Here is a 12,400-nt window from a genome sequence, read left to right on the forward strand (position 1 = left end):
CCGGCAAGTCACAGACAGCATCGCTCCCTCTGCCGCTCCCAAAAATAAACGAGTGGGACTGCATCAAACCAAGAAGCTTTTGCACAGGAAAGGAAACCATCAACAAAATGAAAAGGCAGCCCATGGGATGGGAGAAAATATTTGCAAATCCTGTATCTGATAAGAGATTGATTAATATCCAAATTATGTAAAGAACTTGAATAAGTCAACATAGAAAAAAAAAGCAATCCAATTAAAAAATGAGTAGAGGAGCAGAAGAGATATTTTTTCAGAGAAGACATCCAGATGGCCAACAGGCACATGAAAAGATGCTCAACATCACTAATCGTCAGGGAGATGCAAAGCAAAGCCACAATTAGGTATCACCCCCCACCTGTTTGAAAGGCTATTATCAAAAACAAAACAAATAACAAGTGTTGGTGAGGATGTTGAGAGGGAAGGGGAGCCCTTGTGCATTGTTTGTGGGAATATAAGTTGGTGCAGCCACTATGGCAAATAGGATGGAGATTCCTCAAAAAAGTTAAAAATAGAACAACCATATAATCCAGCAAGTTCACTTCTTAGTATTTATCCAAAGAAAACTAAACCACTGTCTCAAAAAGATATCTGTACCCTGATGTTCACTGCAGCATTATTTACAATGATGAAGACATGCAAAAAACCTAAGTGTCCATCAACAGATAAAGATAAAGAAAAATGTGGAAGATGGGTCGATACAGATACAGATACAGACACTACTCAGCCACAAAAAGGAAGGAAGCCCTGCCATCTGCAACAACATGGACGGACCTTGATGGCATTATGCTAAGTGAGATAAGTCAGACAGAGAGAGACAAATACTGTATGATTTCACTTATATGTGGAATTTTTTTAAAAACCCACAAACTCATAGATACAGAGAACAGATTGGTAGTTGTCAGAGGCGGGGGTGCCAGAGTGGATAAAGTGGGTGAAGGGCGTCAAAAAGTACAAACCTCTAGTTATGAGATAAATAAGACCTGAGGATGTAATGTGCAACATGATGACTGCAGTTAACATACTGCATTATGTTACGTATTATGTATCTGAAAGTTGCTAAGAGAGCAGATCTTAAAAGTCCTCATCACAAGAAAAAGTTGTAATTATGCACAGTGCTGGATGGCAAGTAAACTTGCTGTGTTAATTATTTTGCAACATAGACATAAATCAAATCCTTATGTTGTACACCTGAAATTATGTCAATTATACCTCAAGACATGCTACAGACCAGGAGAAAATATTTGCAAAAGACACATCTGATAAAGGACTGTTATCTAACATACACGAAGAACTCAGACTCAACAATGAGAGAACAAACAACCTGATTTTAAAATGGACAAAAGACCTTCATCAAAGATGATACACAGATGGCAAATAAGCAAATGAAAAGATGCTTTACATCTTATGTCATCAGGGAAATGCAAATTCAAACAACACTGAGATGCCACTACACATCCATTAGAATAAGCCAAATATGGAGCACTGACACCACCAAGTGCTGGTGAGGCTGCGGAGCCACAGGAACACTTACTCATTGCTGCTGGGGATGCAAAACGGTGCAGCCGCTTTAGAAGGCAGGTTGGCGGTTTCTCACAAAACTAGACATACTCTTACCACACAATCCAGCAACAGTGCTCCTTGGAATTTCAACCAAAGGAGCTTCACCATATGTCCAGACAAAGACTTGCAAGTGGGTGTTTGTAGCGTTCTATTCACGACTGCCACAACTTGGAAGCAACCAAGGTGTCTTTCAGAAGGCAAATGAATACACTGTAGCACATGTGGACAATGGAGTATTATTCAGTACTAAAAAAGTGAGCTATCAAGCCACAAAGAGACCGAGGAAAGCTTAAATGCATATCACTATGGGGAAGAGCCAGTCTGAGAAGGCTACACACAGTGTGACATTCTGGAAAAGGTAAAACTACAGGACAGTAAAAAGAACAGTTACCTGGGGCTCGGGGGAGGGGAAAGAGGGGAGAGTAAGTGGAATATGGTGCATCTTTATTAGGTCAGTGAAACTAGTCTGTGTGATGTAATGGTGGATATATGACACATTTGTCAAAACCAAGTAAGTGTACAACACGAAGAGTGAACCTTAATGTAAACTATGGACTTTAGTTAATAATAATGTATCAATACTGATCCACCAATTGCAACAACTGTCCACTGATGCCAGATGTTAATAGAAGGAGAAGCTGCGGGGGGTGAGGAGGCATATCAGAACTCTAGTTTCTGCTCAATTTTCCTGTAAACCTAAAACTGCTCTTAAAAGTAAAGTATACAGAAGGCAAGTCAACAGCTAGCAGAAGGTACTGGCAGCACGTACTACTGGCAAAGGATCAGCAAGTACTTTGAATAGTTTATATTTACTTACAAATAAATATAATGTTTGTGTATATTATTTATTTTTATTTATATTTTATTTATATGTATTATGTATAATATATAAATATTCTACAAATCAGTAGGAAAAAGACAACACAAAAGAAAAATATTTATGCAAAAACAGGCATGACCAGGCACTCCACAGAAGAGGAGACACAAATGGCCAACCTCATTAATAATCATCACAATGTACATTAAAATACAGGAAAATATTGTCTACTAAGCTTGCAGAATAAAAAGCCACATAATATCAAGTGATGAAAAGGATGTGGGCCTCCTGTTGGAGGCAAAGCACAGCGGTACCAGTGTTTTCAAAACCAGCTGGCATCATCTGGTAAAGTTAGGTACTCACATACCCTGGTACCCAGCAATTCCCCTCCGAAGGGCACACTCTAGAAACCCCTGCACATTTGCACCAGGAGACACGCACCACAACATGCACAGCACCATTTTCAATGGTGAAAACACATGGGAAAAAAAACACACGCCCACCAACTACAAAGCCGGTAAGAAGGATGATGCGCCCCTACCCTTGACTACAGCAGTGAAACTGATTCCTAAACAGGTTCCAAGAACAGTGGTGATATTCGCAATACCTAAGAGGCACAGGCCCTGGCCAGTCAGAGCGGCACCCTGATCAGTCCGAGGGAACGCCAGCCAGATGCTGGCCAGTGTGTGCTAGCGTAGTGCTGAGCATACAAAGTGAGCTGCAGAGGAAAACTGAACAGAATGATTTCATGTCCACAAAAACAAAAAACCTGCAAAATTAAACAGTACATAGTTTAGAAGGTTTAGAGACATATAAAGAAAAGCAATGAAATAATAATAAATAATAAATGCACTAATTAGAAATAACAATAAGAATGTAAAACTCAAGGGAGTGGTTACCTCCAAGGGGTCAAGGAACAGGGGGAAATAAGATAGGGCGGACCCCACAGGGGCCATCTTTCTTACAGTGTGTGTTGGATACACATGAAGGTGCTCACTGTATTTTCATTCTTTCTACCTTACACATATGTTTAAACATTTAATAATAAAAAACCAATTTCAGCTGTACACCAGAAATCGACACATTGTAACTGACTATACTTCAATAAATAAATAAATAATTTAAAAAAAGAAAAACCAATTTTAAAAAGCATGAATGCACTACAGAATAAAATCTGAATTGTGCTTTCAGCCTTTCTCAGCAGAATTACTTTTACTAGTAACCTGTTTAATCTCCTTGGGTCCCCGTTTTCTCCTCTGAAAAATGGGGGTGTTGAATCCCTCAACATTGTTGAAAAGAGCAAATGTAAAAAGCTCAACACATATCGGGGCAGGGGCTGTATTTCTAACATTGCCTCATCCCACCTCCAGTGTCAAGCAGAGAGACTCTAAGTTGTATGGTCTGAGGAAGCTTTCAGGAGGAGTTGTCTACTCGCTCTGATTCATCCTGGTACCAGAGACACTCCTCCATGCCCGCTGGCCCCACCTCCTGTCACGGCAGCTGAAGATAAACTCAGGTCTTTGGCCTCCTCTCTCTCAAATGGAGAGCATGGATGGGAACATGGAACAAAGGGCCTGGTGCCCACTATGTACATCTAGGGAGGAAGAGCAGGGCCCTAGGGGAGAACAGGGAAAGTCTGTGAGCACTCGTTCCCCAGGTCACCCAAACACAGATGTTAGACTGCATCTGAGGCCTACTTTTCACTGAGCCACCAATCCTAGATTGGCTGCTTGTGGTTCTATTCGCAAAATGTTTTGATGTTTTAGTTCTGTGATCATTTTAAGTTCTTCTAGCTTGAACCGTTCATTTGCATTTAAAAGGTGGGTTCATTCTGTAAATAACAGGGTACCACACCGAAACTGGAGGCTGGAGTCTCTGCTGCTTCTTGTCTCTACACTTGTGACTGACTGTGGATGCAATTCCTTTGCAACGCCACCTGGTCAGACTGACTGCTGCTCCTATGGAGTACTGATTACAGAAAGGAGACAGAATGCGTGGCCCTCATAGCCTCTTCTGCTAGGGGAGGCTCATTATAAACCTGTCTCCCATGGGAAACCCCTTTCTGGTAAATGCAGAGGAGGAAAGAAAATGAAAGCAACCAGTATTTACTGGGCTTTCAACATTTGCCAGCCAGCAAGCGTAAGTCCTCTTCTCTTGCTTAATCCCACCATAACTAGGGGATGTAGGAATAACTGTTCCAGGGTCACAACCAACAAGCTGTCAGAGACAGTCTAACAAAGGTCTCGCAGCTGGCATTTAAATACACATCAGTCCACAAGTGATAGTAAAGAACTTTTAAAAATAATTGTCTGTGACCCCTGCAGATTCTGATTTCAGTGATCTTTAAAATCTCCCCTAGTGATATACGACCAAGGTTGGAAACCACTGGTCTAGTTCAGTCTCAGCTCCACCTCAGTGAGGAGGATGACAGCTGGTCATCACCATTCTCACCGCTGTCGGCACCATCTGGACTTTCTACAAAGAATCCCAATTTTAAGCCACATGAGAAGTTTGGTTTTTGTTTTGTTTTGTTTTTGCCTGTTTTCTTCTCCACTGTTTCCCTAGCACCTAGAACAGTTCTTGAGATGAACAGAAACTCAGTAAATATTTGCAGAGAGAATAGATGAATAAATACGTCCCCAATTTCTATTCCAAGAGTACACATCAAACGCTCATCTGTGCCAGGCACTGTCCAAGGTTCTGGCGACTCAGCGCTGAACCAGACCAAGAACACCTGTGCTGTTAAGGAGCTTCCACTCAACAGCAGCGCTGCCCAGCAGGCGTGTAACACAAGCCACGTGGGGCATTTTAAATTTCCCAGCAGTCACATTTAAAAAGTGAAAAAAAAAGGTGAAATTAATTGTAACAATATATTTTCTTTAACACAACATATTCAGAATACTATTTTAACATGTAATCAATATAAAATTATTTTTACAATGTGACCAAAGTATTAATTAATGTATTCTCAAATTCACCCAATGATAAAAAGTCATCAATAAGATATTTCCTGTGTGTTTTCTCACACCAAGCCTTCGAAACCTGGTGTGTATTTTTCACGGACAGCACACCCCGACTTGGACCTGCCCATGTCAAGGGCACCCTGTAGCCTCATAGTCAATGTGGTGGCCAGTGGCTAGAGGATGAGGCAGACAATAAACAAGTAAGCAAACACATATATAACATAACAGAAAAGGTGGTGAGGGAAGACCTGTCTAAGGAGGTGATATTCACCAGCTGAATGACTTACAGGATAGAATCAAAATAACAGAACAATGCTTGTTCCCCTAGTGCTCAAAATAGACAAAGCGTCTTTAGCACGCTCTCGGTATCCTTTGTGACACCCACTCCCCCTGCTCACGAATTGTCAGGGAAACGGTAAATAAAACATCCAGGGTCAACAGAGCTCCCTTCCTCAAGCTCCTCCCAGGTTCTTCCCCTGGGATGGCCTCCCCTGAGACCCCAGAGTTCTGCCAGCAACTCCAGTCCCTGAAGTGGCTGTGAGGCCCGACTGTTCTCTTTGAATAGAGTTGCAGGAGAGCCAAACATCCTCCAACTTACTAGCTGAGAGAACAGGACTCAGGGCGAGGGTATGATCCCCTGCCGGCAGTCAGGATAAACCGTAACGTGAGAGCATTTTCCCAAAGGGCAGAGGGATGCTGTGTCACCCAGCGGCACTCTGAGGGTTCTGTGACCCTCGCACTGAAGGGAGACATCAAAGCCACAGGACCCCGGAGATCTCTCAGCAGCAGACGGCTCTACTCTTCTACCACGTTGTAGCCAAATGAACGGGGGCATTTTAAAAAGAACCGGATAAAGACCACCCGTTGTCTCAAAGCCAGGGGAAACAACTCTTTAAAACACACACACACACATTTTACAAACTCCCTTAGCTGAAATACTATCAAGATCCACATTTTAAATATTTATTTATTGTTATAAACATTATCTTTATAACACAATGTTAAATATCATGAAATAAATATAAATTATTATTCATTTACTTAAATATGTAAAATATCTTTCAACACCTGCTTGGGGTAGTTGATAGGCTGAGATCCACAGATCTCTCATCTTCAGTGGCTTTTTTCAGGTGAAGAGATTCTAATTCTTTCCCTTCCTCCTCCAACTAATGTCATAACCATGCACTGAAACCCAAGAGTTCATGTGCTGAGAATAGTTTTCAATTTATTTGCATTTCCCTAAGTTGAATAGACTAGCTTCAACTGGATGAGAATTCCCTTGAGGAAAATGCACAGACGGTGAAAAGACATTTACTTAGGCCCCATCAGACTAACCACTGCTGTACAGACAATAGTTATAAGGTTAAACAGTATTTTTAAATGATACTGTCATGTCGGCAGTTATTGTAAATTACAACAGAAATAAACTTATCTGGAATGTGATTTTTAAATTTTATTTATGATTGTAACTGCAGCAGAATTTCCTTTCCTTAAAATTAATGTAAATAAATTCAGTATGTTAAGGAACTTTATATAAGGCAACATTTAAGAGTTGACATTACTCAGCAAAGAGGCATGGAAGAAACCAGTAAGAATATGGGTTCGAGCGGGGAGGGTACAGCTCAGGGGTGGAGCACATGCTTAGCATGCACGAGGTCCTGGGTTCCATTCTTGGTATCTCCACTAAAATAAACAAGTAGATAAAGCTAATTACTTCCTCCCCCTGCCAAAAAAAACCCCAAAAAGGATTCAAATTCTGTCCTCCACTCATTGATTTATAGCCATGGGCTTGTTAACTTCACTTGAACCTCACCTGCTCCATCTGTAAAACGGGGATAATAGTGCTTGCCTCTAAGGTTCTTACGAGTGTCATCTAAGTACCCAATAAAGGTGGCTAAGGAAAAAGTAAGCTGCAAAACTCTTGATTATTTTGCCAAAGTAAAACCATGACCAAGACTGTTCTGTCTGCATAATATTTTAAAATTTGAACAAAATGTTATCTTTATGATATCATCACGTTTTGCTGTAGATTTACTATTTCAAAGATCTTGTATTAATTTGTTTTATCAAAGGACATGTTTTAGGTATTCATAAATGTTTGTACCTATAAATTGCAAAATGTTCTTTGCTGGATGTGGTCATAGCAGGGGTAGGAATGAGGAACAACAGGCTTTGCTTTAGGGAATAAGTTGATGACTCAATCCTGAGGGGGAGAAGGTTAAGTCAGGAATACTGCCTGGAAGAGGTGACCCAGGAGCCATAATTTTAAGGAGGTGGTGATGACTTACGTGGAGGAGAATTTTCACTAGGCCTTGGGCAGGCTGCTGAACTTGCCCTCCCAATCAGGGACACAGGGAGCATTCAGAAAGCCAAACTTGAATGCTCTGGGCTGAGGTTTGCTGCCAAGTTTTCAGAACAAAGATCCCAGACAATATGATCTTTTGAGTTAAGTTATGAAATCCAAACTGAAGGTGTCAGATTTAAAAATACCGTAAAAAAATTAAAAATTCAGCCCACACACAAAAAAAACTACACTCGATTTAGATGTTGCCCTTGTAAGTGGTAATCACAAAGTTACCACATCACAGTATCACCTTCAGTGCTGTGGTGTTTTACTACTTTTTGAGGAAGAGTAAAAAGAAAAACACCATGTCTGTTTTAGGAAAAAAAAAAAAAGAAAGAAAGACACCGTTTCTAGAAATGGTCTTGGATACTTTGTCGAAACCATTCTAGGACAGTGTGGGTCCAGATATAGAAACAGAAGCAGAATAATAAACACTGCAGAAGAGACACTAGCCCAAGATGCCTCGCCTGTTAGATTAAGACCTTGCAGTTCTCAAGTTCAAGAAACTACATCCTGGCCGTCCAGCTGATTTTCCCTCAAGCCCACCCAGACCTGGCTCTGCACCTTCCTGTCACCCTGTCATCAAAGGTACTTGGGGTACGACAACCCCACTGGGTCTGGGGTCCCCAAGATTTCATGACGAAACCTCTCTTCCCCAAATGATATTCCTCACCTTCACAGAGGCGAGATTTTGTTTCTTTCTTGCTTTCAGAATCGGGAAGGATGTCACACTTGGCTTTTTAGCATCCATTTTAGTCCTGCCGGAAGGAGAGTAAACTGGCATTAGGAGTGAAACAGAGGTCACGGCCCCGGGCCTCAGGCGGGAAGAAGGAAGCACTTGGAGAAGAGGCAGCAGGTCCAAGAGCACAGCCCAGACACTGCTGCTCCTCTGTCTCCCTTCTGGTGGCCGACGAGGTCGGGAGGGGGAAGACCTGGGTGCCAGTCTCCAGGTGCTCAGGGCAGAGGGAGACGGGAGCCAAGGGAGGATGATGAGCTAGTGTGGAGCTTAGCATCTTAGGACACACAGCAAAAAGCCCCACGTCCCCCAGCTGCCTGCAGAGCAGACCATGCTCTTGCCACAAGCACCTTTTCATCTGAAATATGGATATATCCATCAGTTAAAGCCTGTAGGAGAAGAAAAGGGGATAATAGGTAGAAACATTTTTTCTGGATCTCATTCAGCCACTTTTACGTCTTCATTCAGAGCACATTTCCCAGAATTATTAACTCATGACAAGAAGAAACGTTAACTCTCTCATAAGTTTATGGGATCCAGTTAAAGTGGGGATTTGGGGAAGTGGAAGGGAGGGTCCAGTGCAGTTATCCTTGAAACTCTTCATGGTCCACAGACTCACAGACTAAGAGCTGGAAGCTTTTGGAAACCGTCTCACCCATCTTCCCTCCCCGGGTAGGAATCCCCTTGAGAGCATTCCAGGAAATCCCTCGTCTCTGCTTGAATGTTCCTGGACCAGGATGCACTGCTTTCCCCCCAGGCATCCCATTTCACGCCCTGCTGTTAATGTCCGTGTGGTTGGTGCCCCACAAATGCTGGCTGAAGAAGCGAGGTGGAGAAACAGCCTCCACTGACACTTGTTATCCTCTACGGAGCAACCAAGCACGCACCCCCGGTCTTCCGCTCAAGAGCTCTTCCGTCTTCACAACTGTGGCCTTTTGACTCCCCAGCACCTGCTCATCCCCAGGCATCGCGTGGTTCTATTTCAAACCCCTCCTCATCTGATGGAGCATCACGCTGAGCCTGGACTGTGGCTGTCCCTCTCTGTTTTCCAGAGTTTAATGACCTCTCAGAGGGGCTGTGGTCTTCTAGAGTCTAGATTAAGTTCTGATCAGTGCTATGTCAGACAGCCAGAATGCTGCATCCCCCATCGGGTCATGGAATTTCTATAAATGCAGCCTAGACCAGTATTTGCTCTTTTTAGCAGTCACAACCCACTCACGTTGGGCTTGGGCTCAGCTGTAACCGCTGACTCCCGGCCCTGGTCCTCCACACGTTGGGAAGATGCACTTCTGCCCAGGTGCCAACAACAGCAGATGGAAAGTGGCGGCACATTAGACTTCCTGCAGGTTTATCATCACCCTCTTTACAAGGACCAAACGAAGGCAGGAAATAACAGCCTTAAGTCACAGAACCAACCTGGTGGAGTCTGTGTTCGGAGAAATCCTTGGAAAGCCTAGATTTCCCGTACCTACCACATGGAGGTAATTAAATCCCTCAAAAGAGACTGGCGACAAAGGACACTTACATGGGCCTTTCATGGCTTGAACTTTATATTTAAACGGCCTCACACTTCTACCAAGTCTCTACTGAAGCCTGAGGGGTGAAGCCTGACTTTAAGATTACTGACCGCCAGTCATTTAAAACAAAGTCAGAAGGGAGACAAGTTACTTGAGCCCTGAATTGACTGATGGACATTTCAAACAGTAAAGGCCACAAATTAACTACGGATTTTTTAAAGATCCCTATTTCTGCACTGTTCATCCCCCTCTGAAGGAAAAACTCTGCTAATACCGGGAATTACCCTCGAGTGGCAAGTACCACGTAGAGGACAGTGTGGCCTGGGTGCCCGGCAGGCACGTGGGCTGCTCGGGAAAGGCTGGTTAGCAGCCTATCCTCGTGGACTCACTTTTTGACGAAGAGGACGAGACGTGCGGTGAAGATCAAGAAAGGGGGCAGAATGCTCGTGCCCCACGTCGTCGGGGTCAGGGTCGGAAGCAGAGTGCGGGTAGGTCTTATGAGTTCCCCAAAATCCACCTCTCCCCAGCCTGCACTCAGCCCAAGCCAGCGACACATTGTCCCAACAGAACAGTACACTGATGGGCTGTGAGGATGCAGCGGCTCAGAGTGAAATCTGAAATGGTACTTGCCGTCTCTCTGCCCTGACACCGCCCACCCCTCCTCCGACCCACACCCCTTCTCCCCTGCACCCTCTCCCCGCTGGGTCTCGCGCCCGCCACCTGCTGCCCGGACGCTGGGACGCGCGCACCGCCCCCTCCCTTACTTGGTGCCGATGCGGGTGGGCGGTGGGAGGAGCTGCATCTGGCCTGCGCAGACGGCGGGCGCTGCTGGCTCCGACCGGTAACGGCGTGCAGGTGGAGGACCACACCCTCCTCCCGTCGCTATAGAAATGGTTTCCGCCCTATTTGTGACTCCGGAGCTGAAAGGCTTGGGCTCTGGTCTGGTCGCAAACCGCCTTTCACATCAGCCCAAAGAAATACCCCTTTTCCTCCTGCTTCCTTTCTCTTGCACCCCCTCCCCCGTTCTTTCAGGTTTGGGACAAGAATTGAAGGGTATCCACAGGATGGAGAGATTTGAGTTGATTGAAGATTCATGAAATGATCCCTCCCCTCCCCCTCCTCAAAAGTTTCTGGTTATCAGAAGCAAGTAGTAAAAGTTCTGGATATGATTTGTTCGTCAGATGAACACTTTTTGAGCACATACTCTGCACCAGGTTTTAAAAGTGGAAACACTAAATTTAATATTTGAGTGTCAATAGCATGGCCTGGAGGAATACAGTCTGGTCCATGGAGGAGAAAGACATTCAAATAAAGCTCTCTGAAACAGCCAAGTTGAATCTGAGTCTTCAAGGACAAGTAGGAATTAGCAGAGTAAAGAAGGCAAGTAAGAAGGATCTGAAGACCGGGAGCCACGGCACCAGCATGCAGTGTGGTGTGGCAGGGGTCACGCGCGCACAGGGCGGCACCGGGCAAGGCCCAGGACGTGGGCAGGGGCCAGTCTGATTAGAAATGGCTCCTGAACTAAACAGGACAAGGAGCACGTGTGCTGATTTTAGGAAGAGGGGTGTTGGTGCTCAGATTTTACTTTAGGAAACTCTGTCTAGTAATAATGGCTTGAAGAGGAGGCCAGAGTAGGTGACCAAGAGGCCAAGATGCTGGTTAGAAGTGGTAAGTGTTGATGTGTCAGAGTGAGGACAGCAAGTGGAAGGAGACAGTTTTGAGAAATGCAGGAAATGCAACAGGGCTTGGGGACAGGATGTGAAGGGCGGAAGTGCCCCAGACACCTGTGCTGATTGGCGGTGACGCTCTTCACTAACAGAAAACACAAGAGGGAAAACGCTGGGCTAGGGGAGACGTTATTCAGTGATGGCCTACAACAGATCATCAATGGACCGGGCAACAGGTCGTGTCAAGAGCAAGGTCTGGGCTCAAGACCCTGACTTGGCAGTCTTAAAAAGGACAGGGGCAGGGGAAAAGAATGGGATCACACAGAACATGATACGGCGGTGAGAGGAGTGGGTATAGGTGACGCAAAGATTAGAAAGCTGCGAAATAACGAAGAGTCGGCAGGGAGATGCGGGCAAATTACAGAAGAATGGAGTCACAGGAGCCCAGGAAATAAACAGTACTAAGCAGGGTATGGTGAACAGGGTCTACAGTAAGGTCAGGAGAGAAAACTGTGCCCTGGATTTGGCAACAGAAAGGTCAGGAGTGCTTTCTGCAAGGCCGGTTCTGACAGACAGAGGGTAGTTTTCAGTAGAAGCCATTCACGTGGACAACATGGAGAAAACAGGCTCCTCAGGCTGGTCCAGGTGATTAACCGGTGATACTAGCACTTAACCCAGGGCGGGCTCCTGATAGGTGTTTCCTGTTAAACTGCACCAGGTAGAGCGAGCGCCTCAACGCCGTGTAGCTGGGAGGTGCTCTGCAGAAGGGGTGGCGGGG

At 44.7% G+C, this 12,400-nt stretch overlaps 1 protein-coding gene across 8 annotated transcripts in view; it reads right to left on the reverse strand.

Moving 5' to 3' along the window:
• The window catches only part of DYRK4 (dual specificity tyrosine phosphorylation regulated kinase 4), a 36,142-nt gene extending 25,372 nt beyond the window's left edge, over positions 1-10,770 (reverse strand). For 7 of the 8 annotated variants that reach the window (XM_072954429.1, XM_072954428.1, XM_072954425.1 and 4 more), the window contains exons 1-2: positions 10,345-10,580; positions 8,376-8,460 (exon numbers count right to left, since the gene is read on the reverse strand). In XM_072954429.1, the coding sequence (XP_072810530.1) occupies positions 8,376-8,460; positions 10,345-10,511 (252 nt within the window). In that variant the 5' untranslated portion in view covers positions 10,512-10,580. Of the gene's footprint in view, positions 1-8,375; positions 8,461-10,344; positions 10,581-10,719 lie in introns of those variants that run through there. The other variant, XM_072954426.1, reaches the window with a different exon arrangement.
• Positions 10,771-12,400: the final 1,630 nt, after the last annotated feature.

Source organism: Vicugna pacos, chromosome 34 (assembly GCF_048564905.1).
Source record: "Vicugna pacos chromosome 34, VicPac4, whole genome shotgun sequence".
In the NCBI taxonomy this organism is placed as follows: Eukaryota; Metazoa; Chordata; class Mammalia; order Artiodactyla; family Camelidae; genus Vicugna; species Vicugna pacos.